Source organism: Schistocerca piceifrons, chromosome X (assembly GCF_021461385.2).
Source record: "Schistocerca piceifrons isolate TAMUIC-IGC-003096 chromosome X, iqSchPice1.1, whole genome shotgun sequence".
Lineage (NCBI taxonomy): Eukaryota > Metazoa > Arthropoda > Insecta > Orthoptera > Acrididae > Schistocerca > Schistocerca piceifrons.
In genome coordinates, this window is record NC_060149.1 from 228,362,959 (window position 1) to 228,383,070 (window position 20,112).

The window sequence follows — 20,112 nt, forward strand, 5'->3', positions numbered from 1 at the left end:
CCATAGTGATGTTCACAAAACTGCACATCTCACACCAAGTATACTGCTCAAATACATACAAGGTTTCATTTCTAGTAGAAAATTGGCAAAATTAATATCCACGCAATGCTGGGTTTGTCAGCTAGTAAGTCTATAAAAATCAGCAGCAGGGTGCAGTGCTGTTTATGAAAGAAGACAGTATATTGAACATTTCAGAAACAGAAGTCAGTGTTTCCAGTAAATGTTCAGTATTTATGAGAAATAACATGTTCTTACATAGTACTTGAAAGTCAGTAATAAAAGTTAGTGTGATCTTATAATCTTTTAAATGAACAGATGCATCACCCATGGGGCAAGTGAACAGCAGATCTATTTCCTAATTCTTGTCAGTAAACTTTTACTTGTGTTTTCTCTTTGTATCAAACTGATGTTAGACATATGATTTATCTATGGATAAACAATAAACTAAATAATTGTGGCTTCATACTTCTACAAACATTATTCATTGTATAGGAATCATAGCCAGAGTTAGGAAATTGTATGTCCTGTTTTCCTCATTATACACTCCTGGAAATTGAAATAAGAACACCGTGAATTCATTGTCCCAGGAAGGGGAAACTTTATTGACACATTCCTGGGGTCAGATACATCACATGATCACACTGACAGAACCACAGGCACATAGACACAGGCAACAGAGCATGCACAATGTCGGCACTAGTACAGTGTATATCCACCTTTCGCAGCAATGCAGGCTGCTATTCTCCCATGGAGACGATCATAGAGATGCTGGATGTAGTCCTGTGGAACGGCTTGCCATGCCATTTCCACCTGGCGCCTCAGTTGGACCAGCGTTCGTGCTGGACGTGCAGACCGCGTGAGACGACGCTTCATCCAGTCCCAAACATGCTCAATGGGGGACAGATCCGGAGATCTTGCTGGCCAGGGTAGTTGACTTACACCTTCTAGAGCACGTTGGGTGGCACAGGATATATGCGGACGTGCATTGTCCTGTTGGAACAGCAAGTTCCCTTGCCGGTCTAGGGATGGTAGAACGATGGGTTCGTTGACGGTTTGGGTGTACCGTGCACTATTCAGTGTCCCCTCGACGATCACCAGTGGTGTACGGCCAGTGTAGGAGATCGCTCCCCACACCATGATGCCGGGTGTTGGCCCTGTGTGCCTCGGTCGTATGCAGTCCTGATTGTGGCGCTCACCTGCACGGTGCCAGACACGCATACGACCATCATTGGCACCAAGGCAGAAGCGACTCTCATCGCTGAAGACGACACGTCTCCATTCGTCCCTCCATTCACGCCTGTCACGACACCACTGGAGGCGGGCTGCACGATGTTGGGGAGTGAGCGGAAGACGGCCTAACGGTGTGCGGGACCGTAGCCCAGCTTCATGGAGACGGTTCCGAATGGTCCTCGGCGATACCCCAGGAGCAACAGTGTCCCTAATTTCCTGGGAAGTGGCGGTGCGGTCCCCTACGGCACTGCGTAGGTTCCTACAGTCTTGGCGTGCATCCATGCGTCGCTGCGGTCCGGCCCCAGGTCGACGGGCACGTGCACCTTCCGCTGACCACTGGTGACAACATCGATGTACTGTGGAGACCTCACGCCCCACGTGTTGAGCAATTCGGCGGTATGTCCACCCGGCCTCCCGCATGCCCACTATACGCCCTCACTCAAAGTCCGTCAACTGCACATACGGTTCACGTCCACGCTGTCGCGGCATGCTACCAGTGTTAAAGACTGAGATGGAGCTCCGTATGCCACGGCAAACTGGCTGACACTGACGGCGGCGGGGCACAAATGCTGCGCAGCTAGCGCCATTCGACGGCCAACACCGCGGTTCCTGGTGTGTCCGCTGTGCCGTGCGTGTGATCATTGCTTGTACAGCCCTCTCGCAGTGTCCGGAACAAGTATGGTGGGTCTGACACACCGGTGTCCATGTGTTCTTTTTTCCATTTCCAGGAGTGTATTTTCCACACACAGTCAAACATCAGTTCAGTGTCAGTTATTATTAATAAATTTTATGGACAGAAAACTAGAACTTACAGTGTTGACATAAAATTTACACTTCATATTGCAGGTAAGTGTGGCTTGGTGGTAAAGTGCAATCTTTGGATTGGTGACTGATTTACTTTTTCTATTCCAGGTAAACTTTGAGTAAAACACACTGGATATTCTCATTCAGAATACAGCAATAAATAAATAAATATGTACAGTATTATTTACATATTTTAGAATCACAGTGAATAAGTATTGTCACACATACCTCAGAAAATACAGCAATGCATAAATATTCAGTAGCAACACAATATTTAGCCCAGTTTTTAGCTAAATGCTTGTATTCCAGTTATAGCTCTCCCAAGAATGAGAGCATGGATATCGTGAGTACCTATAACAGATTGATCAAGTGCAGTTGTCCATTATTTGCATTCAGGAAACAAAGAGGAAAAAGACAGAAAAGTATATGACCTTACCTTCATATGTATTGACTGATTCCAGATTCAGAACATGTCTAATAATATGATATTCATCAGAAATGCCATTCCCACCCAACATGTCACGGGCAGTGCGTGCAATGTCCAAAGCTTTTCCACAGGAATTACATTTCAGTATTGATATCATTTCTGGAGTACACCTTAAAATAATATGTACAAAATGAAACTTTACTTATATGGAGAAAATGAAGATGGTTTAATATGTAAGTGAGAAAGTGAGGAATTTGTGTAAAATCTTGAGAACAGCTATTTTTATTATATTATTATGAAACACGCAATAACAAATGGCTTTTCATGTAAGACAACTTTTGTTGGTGAAACTGAAGCATATAATTAGGAGACCACTCTTGCATCACAACATCCAGTTTCATACTACACCTAGTCACCTAATAGATAGCTGCCTCATCTTGACATACAAGACAGCTGCACATTATCAGAACATGGAGTCTCCATGTCCCCAATGCATGGTTAATGACACCCCAGACCAATTCAACTGGGATTATGTGCAATCAGGACATCAAATATCCCTCAAACCACTGTAGCGTGATTTTGACCTGTTGGTATGGATTGTGTTTTCCTGGGAACGCCACATCTGGTAGGGAGACCATAAACTATGAAGGAGCATATGTGACTAATAAAAATACTGGCATATTCCACAGCTTTCATAACGCCTTCTATAACAACCGCAGGTCCCAACAAGGTCCATGTCACCTTTTCCGAACCTTCATCTGAGTTGCCACTCTGCTACTAGGAAATTCATATTTCAAACTCTAATATCTAATAGGTTACAATATAATTAGTTTGCTTTTGATAAATATTAGTGATATCAGAATATGAACATCCAATAACCTATGCTGCTTTTGCAGTAATCATTTCTAGCTTCTAAATTATCAAAATGTGACCTCTGTTGAAGTTGATCAGCAGTTTTCTGTAATCTCAGAATACGGAGTACACTGAATGACTTAGTTGCACTCTTGGCACCTGTCATGCCATGAGTACATTAATTTGAGATAGTTGCTGTGTAGGAAAGAGAGTGGTCCTGTTTTCAAAGTGAACACTTCGGCATGCCACATGACTGGCAGTCATCAAATTTTGTACTGGTCATTGGCATAACAGTTGAGAGCAGGATGTTAAAGATATGCAATATTAGCATATTTTATCAAGATCAGATCATGTGTATATGGCACGTGAGACACTCCATTTGAGGCTATGCAATTGATGGGCTTTTCATATGCCACTCTTTCAAGGGTGTTCCTGAGGACTTGCTTATAGGGAAAATAACTACCACCAATGTCATAAGTCATGAGAAATAACACAGTGATGAAAGAGATTGCCACTAGCTCCTTTAGTTAGTGCAGGTTGTAAGATTTAAGTGGTGGGCCACAGCCAGTTCAATGCAGAACAACAACAATGTCATTTTTTCCTCTGTCATTCCTTAGTTGCTTCAAATTTCATGGAGGTACATTTCAAAACTGTAAGTCAATGAAAGTTAGATTGTTTATGCCATATACGTTTCACTTCTTTTATTCATGAAGCATCTTCAGTGGCCTGTAATACATTTTTCTTTTTATACATAAAATAAATGTATTATGTAATAGTTACAATACGTTACTATGTTACATTTCGCCATGTCTTTCTCTTGTTTTTTAGATTACAAACAACTTTTATTACACAGATCTTGTGAGGTTCAATTATCATTTGATGTTACTTCCGATTTTCAGTATTGTTAGTCCATATGTGTGGTCCTGTAGCTGTGTTCGTTTGGTCCCCATGCTCCAGCTCGCCGATTTCTGGCAGTTTTTTCACCCACATTTATTACAACACATTACTTGCACTTTTCATTTTGTGATCAATATGTGCTTGTTTACAGTATGTGGTATTGCCAACTATCACCATGTGGTTTATCTTTTGTCTTTTATGTGTGGTTTCATATTTTTCATCTGTTTTGTGTGTGTGTATTTTGTTATGTGTAAATGTTACATTATTTGTGGGAGCAGTCTTCTTTTTCCTTAAGTGAATAAGTGTGTGTGTGTGTGTGTGTGTGTGTGTGTGTGTGAGTGAGAGAGAGAGAGAGAGAGAGAGAGAGAGAGAGAGAGAGAGAGAGAGATGGGGAGGGGGGGGGGGGGGAGAAAGAGTCATCAATTATTTACTCTGGTTAATGTTTCCGATTTATGTTTATTATTGTTTTAGTGGCTAACTTGATCAGAGAGTTATTGATTACATTAATTAGGTCATTAATTACTTTCTTTTTCATTGCATGGGCTCTTTGTATGTGAAAGTTTTCTCATAATGTCAGGAGTTTTTTGTTGTGACTGTTCACTCTTCTCACATAAAATTATTAGAGTGAACGATCACAACAAAACTCCTCATATTAGAAGAAAACTTCCACATGCAAAGAGCCCTTGCAATGAAAAGGAAAGTAATTAATGACCAAATCAACACAAGCAATAACTCTCTGATCATGTTAGCCACTAAAACAATAACAAACAGAAATCTGAAACATGACAAGAGTAAATAATTGATGGATCTCTCTCTCTCTCTCTCTCTCTCTCTCTCTCTCTCTACACACACACACACACACACACACACACACACACACACACACACACACACACACACAATATTCACAAAACACACACTCTCACAATGAACAACAAATTTACATATAACACAACACACACACACACACACACACACACACACACACACACACACACACACACACAATAAATGAAAAATGATAAATGTGAGTGAACAAACACCAGAAATCGGCCAGCTGGAGTATGGGGACTGAATGAATACATCTCCAGAACCACATATGGACTAACAACACTGGAAATCATAACACCAAATGATAATTTAACATCACAAAATTTGTGATACAAACGTTGCTTCTAATCTATAAAACAAGAGAAAAACATGACAAAATGTTCCATACTTACATTCTGCAACTACTACATAACACATTTATAAAAACTAAAACTTTGTGTTCTGCCTTATGGCAGGTCTTGTCATGGAGGAAGCCTCATCAGAGAGGTCCACCCCACGAGCGTCTAGGGAAGTGATTCCAGTGGTGGTTTCCTTTTGCCTTCCACAGATGATGATGAAATGATAATGAGGACAACAAAACACCCAGTCCCTGGGCGGAGAAAATCTCCAACCCAGCCAGGAATTGAAACCGGGCCCCATGACATGACAGACCGCCATGCCGACTTCTCAGCCATCAGGGCGAACACACATTTATTATATGTAAAAAAAAGAAATATGTATAACATGCCACTGAAGATGCTTCACAGACAAAAGAAGCAAAAGGCATATGGAGATAAACACACTGCCTTTCATTTAGTTGCATAGATGGAACATACCTCCATGAACAACAATGATGATTGGTCAGCACCCACAATCATCCTCTCACTATAATGTGTAGAAGTCACCACTCTCACATGCTTATTGAACATCAAAGAGCATGGCTATTCATATCATCACTGGACACTGACAGTAAAGAAAGTTACCTGAACTGACGAGCTGCAGAACACACTTGTACACTCTTATGGCGGGGTACAATTACACCAAAAACCAGGTGAGCTGTTTTTCCAAAAGAACACCATTCAGGCCAGTAGCAGTGGTATAACCATATGGTGGACATGTACGTGGAATGAGATGTGGTTCCTGGTATGACTAACATTGTTCCTCACTGGTGAATGATACAACCACCTTCAGCCCAATCAGGTGCACACTAAATCTCTCACCTCCCTCTCCAGGTGACTTGTACCTTTAGAAAGACATTCCCTTATCTAGTTGCTCCCAAATTGGAACACTGCATGAAATGAGAAAGTTTTCTGGTCCTCCAGGTCACCTGACCTTAATCATATTGAGCACATATAGGACACCATATGTATGTTTCTTGGATCCATTTCTGGCCAATTTCTGTGTGTTGTGGTCAACAGTTGAGTAGTTACGGATCAGGGTGGCTATCTACACACACTGTTTCACACAGCCCGAGCAATGACATGTCACTGCTGTCATAAGGCCAAAACGTTTTGCTAGATGCTATTAGGTTATATTCCTCATTACTCCATAATACCTCTGGTATTATGACATCCCCCCTGGGTTATTAGGTGAGCTCAATCTTGACAGAAGGATGTTCATAATATTAATATTATAGGCAATCGGTGTGTGAGGAATTTTCTTAAGCTTGGTCTTCAGTTTTTCCCAATACCCACCCGTCATCCGTTTAAATTTGTTGAAATACTCCGAGACAGTCACTGTGTGAAATGTACTAACTTATCTCATGTTTAAAACAATTTTATTTTAATAGTAAAAATTGCACAATTTAAATGAGTTTGTTGTATATAAATCAATGTCTTGTAGGAATGAGTCATTTTACATCCCATCACAAATTATTTTGTGAATATTGTTATGGCATCAAAATTTATAAGTTTTTTTTTTTTTTTTTTTTTTTTTTTTTTTTTTTTTTTTTTTTAAATATGCGGATCTGATTTGGTAATTCTTACCCATCACCTTTAACACATTAGAATTACATAAATTCTTCTATAGAATAGAAGGACGTGTCAAGGAGAAACTTTCTCAGTTTGTCCTCAAATTCTGCTTTGCTGGCTGCCAGACATTTTATATGCCTCATTAAGTGATCAACAATTTTTGTTGCAGCATTACACCACCCTTTCTTTTGCTAAAGACAACCTTTATGGGGAGTATTGGATGTCATTTTTCTTTGTGGTATTGTAATTATGTACATCATAATGTACTGTAATGAACTGCAATGGATTATTTACAACAAACTTCATGAGGTAATAAATATACTGTGAAGCAGAAGTGAGGATGCCCAACTCCTTAAACAAATGTCTACAAGGTGATCATGGGTAAGCTACCACACATTATTCTTGTTGATAAATAATTAAACTTTAAGTGTTTCATGATACAACACTGGAAAATTCTTACTCTTATCAGTAAGTACGACAAGCACACTTTTAGGATCCATTTTAGAAGTTCTGGGCATGTTATTCATCTGCAAATGTGTCACATGACACATGAAAGTCATGTTTTTTTATCAGCAATCACATTAAAGGACTTCTTGAAGTTTTCAACCTCAGATGATTTTCACGAGTATTATACAGGGTGATTATAATTACAGTTAAACTTTCAAAACACTGTAGAAATAACACCACTAGTCAGAATGATGTCAAATTGCAATGGAAAATTATTGGAGAAGGGGAAAAACCTATGGCAGATGAAAAATATAGTATGAAAATTGATCAACAGATGGTGCTTCATGTGACAGAATAGGTAAATGAAAACACCTGTCATGCGCACGACACATTGAAGTTGGTATAAACACTCCAGGTACACGGCTTTTCCTCCTTTCGCATCTGCGATGTTCGCAATGACTGTCTCAATGCAGAATCACGCTCTGCTCGTGAAGCTGTATTACAAGAACGATGACTGTGCACACATCATTCTGTGGAAGTACTGGACACTGTAGGGTTTTAAAAAAGGTGTTGGTCCAATGACTGCCGTGGGTCTGGAGAAAATTATTCATAAATTCGAAAAGACGTGTTCTTTTGGTGAGCAACCAGATAGACAAAGGAAACAAATTGATTCGAAGTCAGTGGAAGCAGTGGCCACAGCAGTGCAGGAGGTGACAAGTGGTGGTGTGCAAACGTGTAGTGCATGGAGAATTGCCTGAACATTGGACATACCCATGAGCATTGTGCGTAAAATCCTACAAAACACTCTTCTTTGCTACACATTCAAAATTACCCATGTGCACGAGTTGCTTCCTGTTGACCTGCCAGCAAGAGAGACCTTTGCTTGCATGGAAGTGGACAATGATTGGCCAGGGAAGATTTTGTGGAAAGATGAAGCCCACTTCCATCTGACAGGGTATGTCAATACACAGAGTTTTCGAATGTGGGCAAGAGAAAATCCACACGCAAATCAACCGGTTCCACTTCATCCTGAAAAGGTCACTGAGTGGTGTGGGTTTACGGCATCATTTATCATAGGGCCATATTTTTTCGAAGAGACAGGTGCTTCTGGTAAGTGCTATGAGTGTCTCTTGCGCAATCTAGTTATTCTAGCTCTCCAAAAGCCTGGATGTGTGGATGGGATCATTTTTATGCAAGATGGCACACCTCTGAACATTGCAAATCCAGTTAAGCAGCTGCTGAAATGCCATTTCAGAATTGCTAGAATTATCAGCCGCCATTTTCTTACAGCCTGGCCATCCTGATCACCTGATCATAACCGTATGACTTCTGGCTGTCCAGCAGCCTGAAAGATGATGTGTTCAGTGTTCCGACTGCAAACTTCGCAGCATTGAAGGCACACACTGTGCAACACATTCTGAACGTGACTCCGGAAACACTTCCATCAGTTGTGTAACATTCTGTTCCTCAATTTCAACTTGTTGCAGAAAATGGTGGACAGCATACTGAACATTTTTTGGACCAGTCACACAGAAATTAATAATGTGACCTGATTTTGATTGATGCTTTTTGTACGGTTTTTGGTCTCAGGACAATTAAAAACTGATGTAAGTGATGCTTTTTATGTGATTTTTGGCCTCAAGACAATTAAAAACCAATTTTTCCCATCCAATGTGATATGAACTTGCCGTGGTGGATGGGCTTACGTAACTAACAGTATCACACCTGTACACGCATGCAAACTGAGTAGTTAAGTTTGTTTAACGTCAAACGTACACCTTAGGCATTGTTGTACGATTCATTTGTCATTTGTAGTCGACCACTATTAAATTATAATGCTTACAGTGCCATCTATTGCTACATTTTGCAACTATTTATTTTCCGTCTGCCATATGTTTTCCCCTTCTCCAATAACATTCCGTTACAATTTGGCGTCATTCTGACTAGTGGTGTTACTTCTACAGTGGTTTGAAAGTTTAATTTTAATTATAATCATCCTATATTATATCTTGCATGATTATCCAATATTGGCCTTGCAGGCCATTTTCAAGCATTGTAGGTGTTGATGTGTTGTGCAGTTACCCTGTTATTAAACAGTGCATACAGCCGATCTGAAAGCCAGCACATGACGTGCAAGTATGGCTGTGGTACCCCATGTGAACCAAATACGCAGTTACATAAATTAAATATCTAGGTGTTAAGTTGCAAAGCAATATCAAATGTAACAAGCACATGACATCAGTTGCAGGGAAGGCAAGTGGTCAAATTTGTTTTATTGCAAGAAGTCTTTTTAGTATGGCTCATCTCTAAAGGAGGCCACATACAGAATACTTCTTGAATACCACTAGAGTCTTTGAGACTCTACCAGGTAGGATTAGAGTACATCGAAGCAATTCAGAGGCACGTTGTTAGATTTGTTATTGATAGGTTCAATCATTATATGAGTATTATGGAAATCCTCTGAGAACTTGAATAGGAGTCCCTGGAGGAAAGATGACATATTTTTAGTGAAACACTATTGATAAAGTTTAGAAAACCAGCATTTGCAATTGTCTGCTGAAGAATTTTACGGTGCCCAATGTACATCTTGTGTAAGGAATATGAAGTAAACATAAGGTAAATTTGGGTTCATACACAAGCAATTAGACAGTATTTTCCCCCTCACTCCATTTGCGAGTGGAACAAGGAAGAGAATGACTCGCTGCTGTGCAAGGTAACCTCTGCCAAGCACCATAAAGTGGCTTGTGGAGTATTTATGTAGATGTAGATGTCTACATCAATTTATGGAAGTAAAGGAAAACATAAATAACTTTGAGAGGATCTGAACTCTCCTCCATCAAATTTGTGTCCAGTTCCTGTAATTAGTACTCTTCCTTGGGAACTTTGCAGTGTAATAATGAACCTCAGAATATACTGTAACTAAGTACATGATTTCACAGTACTCTAATCAAATGAGTCATTTAGTTTACAAAGGACTTACTCACTGAAAAATATAGTAACATGCTAGCCATTTATATGATCGTCCTTTAATTAATATTAAGCTATCTTTAATCTCCATTTTTCAACATACATTGATTTATACTTAACTATATGTGCAATGTCACATACACTTTACAGTCTTGTACATTCAGAAATTTTTCAATTGTATACAAGCAAAATGGCACAGTGTAAGACACTCAACTCATTCGGTTCAAATCCCCACCTGTACATCCTGATTTAGGTTTTCCTTGATTTGTTTAAACAGTTTAAGGCAAATGCTGGGAAAGTGCCTTGGAAAGGTACTTTTAAAAGGGCACAGCTGATTTCCTCTCCAACCTATTTCTAATGACCTCATCATTGACAATGTTAAGCTCTAATATTCCATCCTTTTCCTATGGAGATGGAGATGTCAAGCAGACATGATTTCAGTTTGCGTTTGAAGTTAATTATATTGTATATTAGATTTTTCACATACTTGGATAAGGGGTGAATTATTTTTGGGACTGCATAACCCACTGCTTTCTGCATCACACTAAGCCTGAGTGAGTTTTGTTACCAGGAATTTCTGAGTTGAAAGTGAACATCTTCATTACCAAATGAATTACATAGCATTTCTTGTGTAACTTTGAAAATTATGACATAAAAGTAGTTACAAGTCAATGTGTCTTTATAGAGGCAGTTAATACCACAGGACAGAATTCTAGGATGAAAAATGTAATTTTTCTTTGATATACCTTATATTTTACCCTTATTTAAAAAATTTATTTTCAGTAATGAACAAGTTTGGATTATCTAAGTTTTTTTCAACATATTTCAAATTAAGTTTTGATTTGATTGAATATGTAGTTTTCTCTTTGTGATTAAAATCAGCAATATTACAAATTCTTATTCCTCAAAAATTAGTACACTTACAAATTCTTATCCTTCAGGCGACCCACATGAAGACATGCTTGAAGACCTATTGATATTTCTGTAAGCATATCTGCTAATTTCTTCTGAATGAGCTGGGTGGCTGCTAAAGGCCGTCCAAACTGGTGACGCTCTAGTGTATATCGACGTGCTTCTGCTAAGCAAAACTCTGCTGCACCCAGGGCTCCCCAACCAATACCATAACGAGCATTACTAAGACAGGTAAAAGGTCCCTGGGGAAAAAGGGCACAAAAAAAGAACCTTAAGTTACAACAGATCCAACACTTACAATAAAAATGTGAAATATGGAAGAGTTTATTTTGAATATAAATAGAACACACAGAAAAACTTTATCATCTTCACTTCAAACATCAGGCCTTTTTTAGTTTTGCCTGTTACAGTATGCATCAATTCCTCAGTATTCTTCGAGTTCATTATATCCACATTGTGTAAACTGTATGAACCAAATGAGTATTGATTATATAATCCAATGTGCCTCAACTAAGAATACATTTGCCATGTTTACCAAAATTCATCCACAAGATAACAGATCGTAGGGATGAGAGGTTTTTTTTTTTTTTTTTTTTCTTTTAGGCTTTGAAGAATAAATTGGATCAGCCATCATAAATGAGTGTAATGAATACAACTTTAATCTACGTGACAATCTGATTGTTGATTTGGAAATTATGTAAATATCTGGAGATGTGTGTTAAGGTCAGTGAGAACCTAGGGATGAGAGTTACTTTTTTCTTTTAGGCATTGAAGAATAAATCGGATCAGCCATCAGACATGAGTGTAATGGATACAACTTTAATCTATGCGACAATCTGATTGTTGATTTGGGAATTATGTACATATCTGGAGATGAAAATCTAGATTATTCCATGATTGAACTTAGAACATCCAAAGTGATTGTGTCAACAATTTGCTTACAGTACTTCATGAAATCGGTGCTCAGCTGCAGGATGATTTGCCTCATAATGGGGAAGAAAAAGATAATTTGAAAAAGAGTAGCAACATAATTGTACAAATTTTCTCACTTTAGATGAAAGAGTAGTGTCTCAAACTAATTGTATTTTCTTAAAATTAGTAGAAATGGTCATACATATTGCAAATCTTTAACTGGCAATACAATTATAGAAAATAATTAGTTTTATTTCCTACAGATGAAATTATGCTGTTTTGATATCAGCCTGTAAAAGCAGACATAAGTTTGTATCTTTCAACTTTAAACCTGCCTATCTCCTACCACTTACTTTTCAAAATATTTTGGAAGACTATTTATGATCAGATTTATTGACATGTTGCAATTCCTTTCTGATTCCTTCCCAATTTGGTTTCCATATAAGATACTTCACAGAGGATGCTATAATCATTTACAGGAATAAAATACTTTGTTAACAGTATCCTCTGAGAATCTTTTTGAATTTTTGGACCTCTTCCAGGTTAGACTTACAAAATTAATACAGCATGGGAAATCAGATAGTATAGACTCTTTCAGTGTTTTACCCTCAACCTATTCTTATCTTGATTTTTCATTAATGGCTTTCCAATGATGGTAAATAATCAGGCAGCAATGGTTGCCAATAAAATAGCTGTACAGATCAAGTATTACTACTACACAACACAAGCCACAAAAATGTCAAATTTGTTAATACTATTTTATAATAGTGAATGACACTGTAAGTCATTGAAATGAGATAAATGTGCTGGAAATTCAGAACATACAACATGTAAAGTTCCTATGTAGCCAAACAGACAATTAAATTAGTAGCTTATTGATAACTAACTGAAGCAACAAAGTTTGCTCCAAAAATTATTTTCTGACAGTATGACAGACAAGTGATTCTGTTATATTCTTTGTGTATTTCTATCATCTGCACTAATGAAAAGAATTTACATTTCATAGGCTATAGTTAAACAGAAGAGGGAAGTTCCACAATTGTAATAGGCTTGTCTCTCTCATACAAATGGCAAACATGAAAAAGCCAACACACATTACAAAAAGATGGGTAGAAAAGGACTTGCCAAAGGTGGATGTACCAGAATTAAATAATGCTAAATATACAATTATGTACCAGTTTCTGAGAAGACATAAGAAAGGAAAAGAAATACGCCTGATTGGCTGACTTTGAAGTAAAGATGCTGTAAATACAATAAATAGCTACAAACCCACAAATGAATCCATTTCAAAAATTTACAATCACAATGTACTATCTTTGCATGACAAGACTATGAAATACACAGCTCTTTTTTTCTTTTTATTTACACATCAAGTTCCATAGGACCAAATTGAGTAGCAAATCTCCAAGGTCATGCAACATGTCAGAACATGAAATTACAACATACAAGTAATAACAGATAAAATAAAATGTATATGAACTCAAAAAAAGACAAGCCATAAGTTTGAGTAAGCACAATCAACAGTGAACAGGGGTCAACAAGAGGTTTGTGAACTTATTGCCCACACTGTGCATTTCTGAAGCACAGATATCTTTTGAGAATGATAAGAGTTACCCCAAAATATAATACCATATGACATAAGACTTATGTCATAAGTGAATGAAAATAAGCAAAGTAGACTAACTTTCATGTTGAACGATCACTTACTTCAGATACCATTCGAACAGTAAAAATGGCGTCATTAAGTCTTTGGACAAAATCCTGAATGTGGGCTTTCCATGACAGTTTACTATCTATCTGAACACCTAGAAATTTGAACTGTTCAGTTTCATTAATCATACGCCCATTCTGTGAAATTAAAACGTCAGGTTTTTTTGAATTGTGTGTTAGAAACTAAAAAAGCTGTGTCTTACTGTGATTTAGAATTAGTTTATTTTCTACAAGCCATGAACTTATGTCATGAACTGCACTATTTGAAACTGAGCCAATGTTGTACATAACATCCTTTACTACCAAGCTAGTGTCATCAGCAAACAGAAATATTTTAGAGTTACCTGAAATACTAGAGGGCATTGCATTTATATAAATAAGGAATAGGAGTGGCCCCAACACTGATCCCTGTGGCACCTCCCATTTGACCGTACCCCACTCAGACTCCACATCACCACTATTCTCAACACTGTGAATAATGACCTTCTGCTTTCTGTTGCTAAAGTAAGAAGTGAACCAATTGTGAGCTATTACCCACATTCCATAATGGTCCAATTTCTGCAGCAACATTCTGTGACCAACACAGTCAAACACCTTGGTTAAATCAAAAATATGCCTAGTACTTGAAACCTTTTGTTTAACACATCAAGTACCTCACAGAGAAAAGAGAATATAGCATTTTGAGTTGTTAAATGACTTCTAAAGCCGAACTGTACATTTGATATCAAAATGTGTGATATAAAATTATCAATTATCCTTACATACAGAGCATTTTCAATGACTTTAGCAAACATTGATGGCATAGAAATAGGTCGAAAATTGTCTACATTATTCCTTTCTTCCTTTTTATAAAGCGACTTTCCTACTGAGTACTTTAATCATTCAGGAAACTGACCATTCCTAAACAAAAAATTAGAAATATGGCTAAATACAGGGCTAACATGTGCAGCAAAGTACTTTAATATTCTGCTAGGCACTCCATCATATCCATGAGAGTCCGTAGTCTTCAGTGATTTAATTATTCACTCAATCTCCCCCTTGTCTGTATCACTGAGAAATATTTCAGACATCAATCTCGGAAAGGCATTTGCTAAGATTGTTATATGATTTCCTGTAGAAACTAAATTTTTATTTAATTCACCAGCAATGCTCAGAAAATGATTGTTAAATACTGTACATATATCTGATATACAAGTAACAGAAACTGACTTTATATTGCCAACCTTGTGCTGCTGACCGGACACTTACTTCACAACTGACCATATGGTTTTAATTTTATCCTGTGAATGAGCTATTGTATTTGCATGCCATGTACTCTTTGTCTTCCTAATAACATTTTTAAGCACCTTGAAGTACTGTTTGCGATGCACTACTGTAGCTTGATTGTGACCACTTCTAACGTTTTGATATAATTCCCGCTTTGTTCTACATAATATCCTTACCCCACTAGTTAGCCACCGAGGCTGCCTTTTACTGCTAGTACCCTATTTAGCCCCCCCTCCCCATGAACCATGGACCTCCCAAGTGGGGAGGCTTGCGTGCCTCAGCGATACAGACAACAGAGGGGTATCTGTCGAGAGGCCAGACATATCTGTGGTTCCTGAAGAGGGGCAGCAGCCTTGTCAGTAGTTGCAGGCGCAACAGTCTGGATGATTGACTGATCTGGCCTTGTAACACTAACCAAAATGGCCTTGCTGTTCTGGTACTGTGAACGGCTGAAAGCAAGGAGAAACTACAGCCGTAATTTTTCTCAAGGGTATACAGCTTTACTGTATGATTAAATGATGAAGGTGTCCTCTTGGGTAAAATATTCCGAAGGTAAAATAGTCCCCCATTCGGATCTCCAGGCGGGGACTACTGAAGAGGACGTCATTATCAGGAGAAAGAATACTGGCATTCTATGGATCGGAGTGTGGAATGACAGATCCCTTAATCGGGCAGGTAGGTTAGAAAATTTAAAAAGGGAAATTGATAGGTTAAAGTTAGATATAGTGGCAATTAGTGAAGTTCGGTGGCAGGAGGAACAAGACTTTCTGTCAGGTGAATACAGGGTTATAAATACAAAATCAAATAGGGGAACTGCAGGAGTAGGTTTAATAGTGAATAAAAAAATAGGAGTTCGGGTAAGCTGCTACAGACAACATAGTGAACGCATTATTGTGGCCAAGATAGACACGAAGCCCGTGCCTACGACAGTACTACAAGTCTATATGCCAACTAGCTCTGCAGATGACAAAGAAATTGAAGAACTGTATGATGAGATAAAAGAAATTATTCAGATAGTGAAGGGAGATGAAAATTTAATAGTCATGGGTGACGAATTCGATAGTAGGAAAAGGAAGAGACGGAAACGTAGTAGGTGAATACAGATTGGGGGTAAGAAATGAACGTGGAAGCCGCCTGGTAGAATTTTGCACAGAGCACAACTTAACCATAGCTAACACTTGGTTCAAGATCCATAAAAGAAGGTTGTATACATGTAAGCAGCCTGGAGATACTGATAGGTTTCAGATAGATTATATAATGGTAAGACAGAGATTTAGGAACCAGGTTTTAAATATTAAGACATTTCCAGGGGCAGATGTGGACTCTGACCACAATCTATTGGTTATGAACTGTAGATTAAAACTGAAAGAACCAGAGGTTGTACAGAGTTTCAGGGAGAGCATAAGGGAACAACTGACAGGAATGGGGGAAAGAAATACAGTAGAAGAAGAATGGGTGGCTTTGAGGAATGAAATAGTGAAGGTAGCAGAGGATCAAGTAGGTAAAAAGATGAGGGCTAGCAGAAATCCTTGGGTAACAGAGGAGACACTGAATTTAATTGATGAAAGCAGAAAATACAAAAATGCAGTAAGTGAAGCAGGCAAAAAGGAATACAAACGTCTCAAAAATGAGATCGACAGGAAATGCAAAATTGCTAAGCACGGATGGCTAGAGGACAAATGTAAGGATGTAGAGGCTTATCTCATGAGAGATAAGATAGATACTGCCTACAAGAAAATTAAAGAGACCTTTGGAGAAAAGAGAACCACTTGCATGAATATCAAGAGCTCAGATGGAAACCCAGTTCTAAGCAAAGAAGGGAAAGCAGAAAGGTGGAAGGAATATTTAGAGGGTCTATACAGGGGCGATGTTCTTGAGGACAGTTTTATGGAAGTGGAAGAGGAGGTAGATGAAGATGAAATGGGAGATATGATACTGCGTGAAGTGTTTGACAGAGCACTGAAAGACGTAAGTCGAAACAAGGCCCCGGGAGTCGACAACATTCCATTGGAACTACTGACAGCCTTGGGAGAGCCAGCCCTCACAAAATTCTACCATCTGGTGAGCAAGTTGTATGAGACAGGCGAAATACCCTCAGACTTAAAGAAGAATATAATAATTCCAATCCCAAAGAAAGCAGGTGTTGACAGATGTGAAAATTACCGAACTATCAGTTTAATAAGTCACAGCTGCAAAATAGTAATGCGAATTCTCTACAAATGAATGGAAAAACTGATAGAAGCCGACCTCGGTGAAGATAAGTTTGGATTCCGTAGAAATATTGGAACACGTGAGGATATATTGGCCCTACGACTTATCTTAGAAGAAAGATGAAGGAAAGGCAAACCTATGTTTCTAGCATTTGTAGACTTAGAGAAAGCTTTTGACAATGTTGATTGGAATACTCTCTTTCAAATTCTGAAGGTGTCAGGGGTAAAATACAGGGAGCGAAAGGCTATTTACAATTTGTACGGAAAGCAGATGGCAGTTATAAGAGTCGAGGGGTATGAAAGGGAAGCAGTGGTTGGGAAGGGAGTGAGACAGGGTTGTAGCTTATTCCCGATGTCATTCAATCTGTATATTGAGCAAGCAATAAAGGAAACAAAAGAAAAGTTTGGAGTAGGTATTAAAATCCATGGAGAAGAAATAAAAACTTTGAGGTTTGCCGATGACATTGTAATTCTGTCAGAGACAGCAAAGGACTTGGAAGAGCAGTTGAACGGAATGGACAGTGTCTTGAAGGGAGGGTATAAGATGAAGATCAACAAAAGCAAAACGAGGATAATGGAATGTCATCGAATTAAGTTGGGTGATGTTGAGGGAATTAGATTAGGAAATGAGACACCTAAAGTAGTAAAGGAGTTTTGCTATTTGGGGAGCAAAATAACTGATGATGGTCGAAGTAGAGAGGATATAAAATGTAGAATGGCAATGGCAAGGAAATCGTTTCTGAAGAAGAAAGATTTGTTAACATCGAGTATAGATTTAAATGTCAGGATGTCATTTCTGAAAGCATTTGTAGGGAGTGTAGCCATGTATGGAAGTGAAACGTGGACGATAAATAGTTTAGACAAGAAGAGAATAGAAGCTTTCGAAATGTGGTGCTACAGAAGAATGCTGAAGATTAGATGGGTAGATCACATAACTAATGAGGAGGTATTGAATAGAATTGGGGAGAAGAGGTACTTGTGGCACAACTTGACTAGAAGAAGGGATCGGTTGGTAGGACATGTTCTGAGACATCGAGGGATAACCAACTTAGTATTGGAGGGCAGCGTGGAGGGTAAAAATCGTACAGGGAGACCAAGAGATGAATACACTAAGCAGATTCAGAAGGATGTAGGCTGCAGTAGGTACTGGAAGGTGAAGAAGCTTGCACAGGATAGAGTAGCATGGAGAGCTGCATCAAACCAGTCTCAGGACTGAAGACCACAACAACCCTATTTAGGACATTCTAATGGAAAGCAGCTCTCAAAGAGCATCAGAAATGTGTTAAGGAAAGCATTATATTTGTCATCTATGTTACCAGCACTATAAACATCGTGCCACTCTTGTTCCTCGACAAGGTTTAAAAAATTCTCAATTGCTTTTGGATTAAATGGTTCAAATGGCTCTGAGCACTATGGGACTTAACTTCAGAGGTCATCAGTCCCCTAGAACGTAGAACTACTTAATCCTAACTAACCTAAGGACAACACACACATCCATCCCCGAGGCAGGATTCGAACCTGTGGCCATAGCGGTCGCACGGTTCCAGACTGTAGTGCCTAGAACCACTCGGCCACTCCGGCTGGCTTTTGGATTAACTTTCCTGCATAGTTTGTAATTATATGTGACATTTGTTTGAGTACAAAATCCTTTTAGTGTTAAAATTGGTGCATCATGGTCTGAAAGGGCATTGACCCTTTTACTAACAGAATGCCCATCTGGTAATGAAGAATGAATAAAAATGTTGTTTATGGCTGTGCTACTGTTCCCCTGCACTGTAGTTGGAAAAACACATTCTGCATCAGATCATATGAATTTAGGAGATCTACCAACATCATTTTTCTTGCACTATCATGTACAAAATTTATACTGAATTCACCACACACAACTAATTTCTCGTACTTCCTATAAAGTGAACAAGAACCCCCTCTAGCTTGGGCAGAAATGCTCTGAAGTCAAAATTAGGGGACCTATAAACAAAAACAATTAAAAGTTTAGTTTCACTAAATTCAACTGCAACTGCACAACATTCAAATATCTGTTCAGTGCAGTGCCACGATACATACCTCTATGGACGCAAAAGGAATACTGTTTTTTACATACATGGCCATTCTCCCACTCCACAATGAAATCCTTGAAAAACAGCCAGCTAACCCGTATCCTGGTAAAGGAAGCCTCTGAATCGTCAAATTATTTAAGTGGTGCTCCGATATACGAATAATTTCATAGTCAACATCTATAAGCAGTTCACTAACTTTATCTCTAATAGCTTTAATATTCTGATGAAATATGCTAACTCCTTCTCTACTTGGAAACATGACATCCTCTGAAGGTGAGCCCTTAGAGGGACTTCCTTTAAGCAGGTATATCCATCAGCTGACTTCATTCAAAAACGGTGCAGCTCTAACACCAACTACTACAGGAATTTTTCCAAGAGTGTCCTACCACCACCCACTACACTTGCACCTATAAGCTTTGCCAGTATCCCCTTCCCAAACCTGTTGAAGTGCAGGCCATGCCTAGTGAAAACTGATCTACTGATAAACTCAACTGGCACCAATGCAATGTGACCCATGCCCTCTGCCATCAGTGCCCTCTCCAGCCCAATGTTAACGTGCTTAACAGCTGCATTAAGATGAGGCTGATCATGATGCGGAAACAGTTGCATGAAATGCAGATTGATGCCATCAGTTTGAGTAG

At 38.7% G+C, this 20,112-nt stretch overlaps 1 protein-coding gene across 1 annotated transcript in view; it reads right to left on the reverse strand.

Moving 5' to 3' along the window:
• Positions 1-2,293: 2,293 nt before the first annotated feature.
• LOC124722275 (glutaryl-CoA dehydrogenase, mitochondrial-like) overlaps positions 2,294-20,112 on the reverse strand; it is a 28,039-nt gene continuing 10,220 nt past the window's right edge. The window contains exons 3-5 of the mRNA XM_047247461.1: positions 11,329-11,558; positions 2,471-2,631; positions 2,294-2,385 (exon numbers count right to left, since the gene is read on the reverse strand). Of these exons, the coding sequence (XP_047103417.1) occupies positions 2,321-2,385; positions 2,471-2,631; positions 11,329-11,558 (456 nt within the window). The 3' untranslated portion in view covers positions 2,294-2,320. The remainder of the gene's footprint in view (positions 2,386-2,470; positions 2,632-11,328; positions 11,559-20,112) is intronic.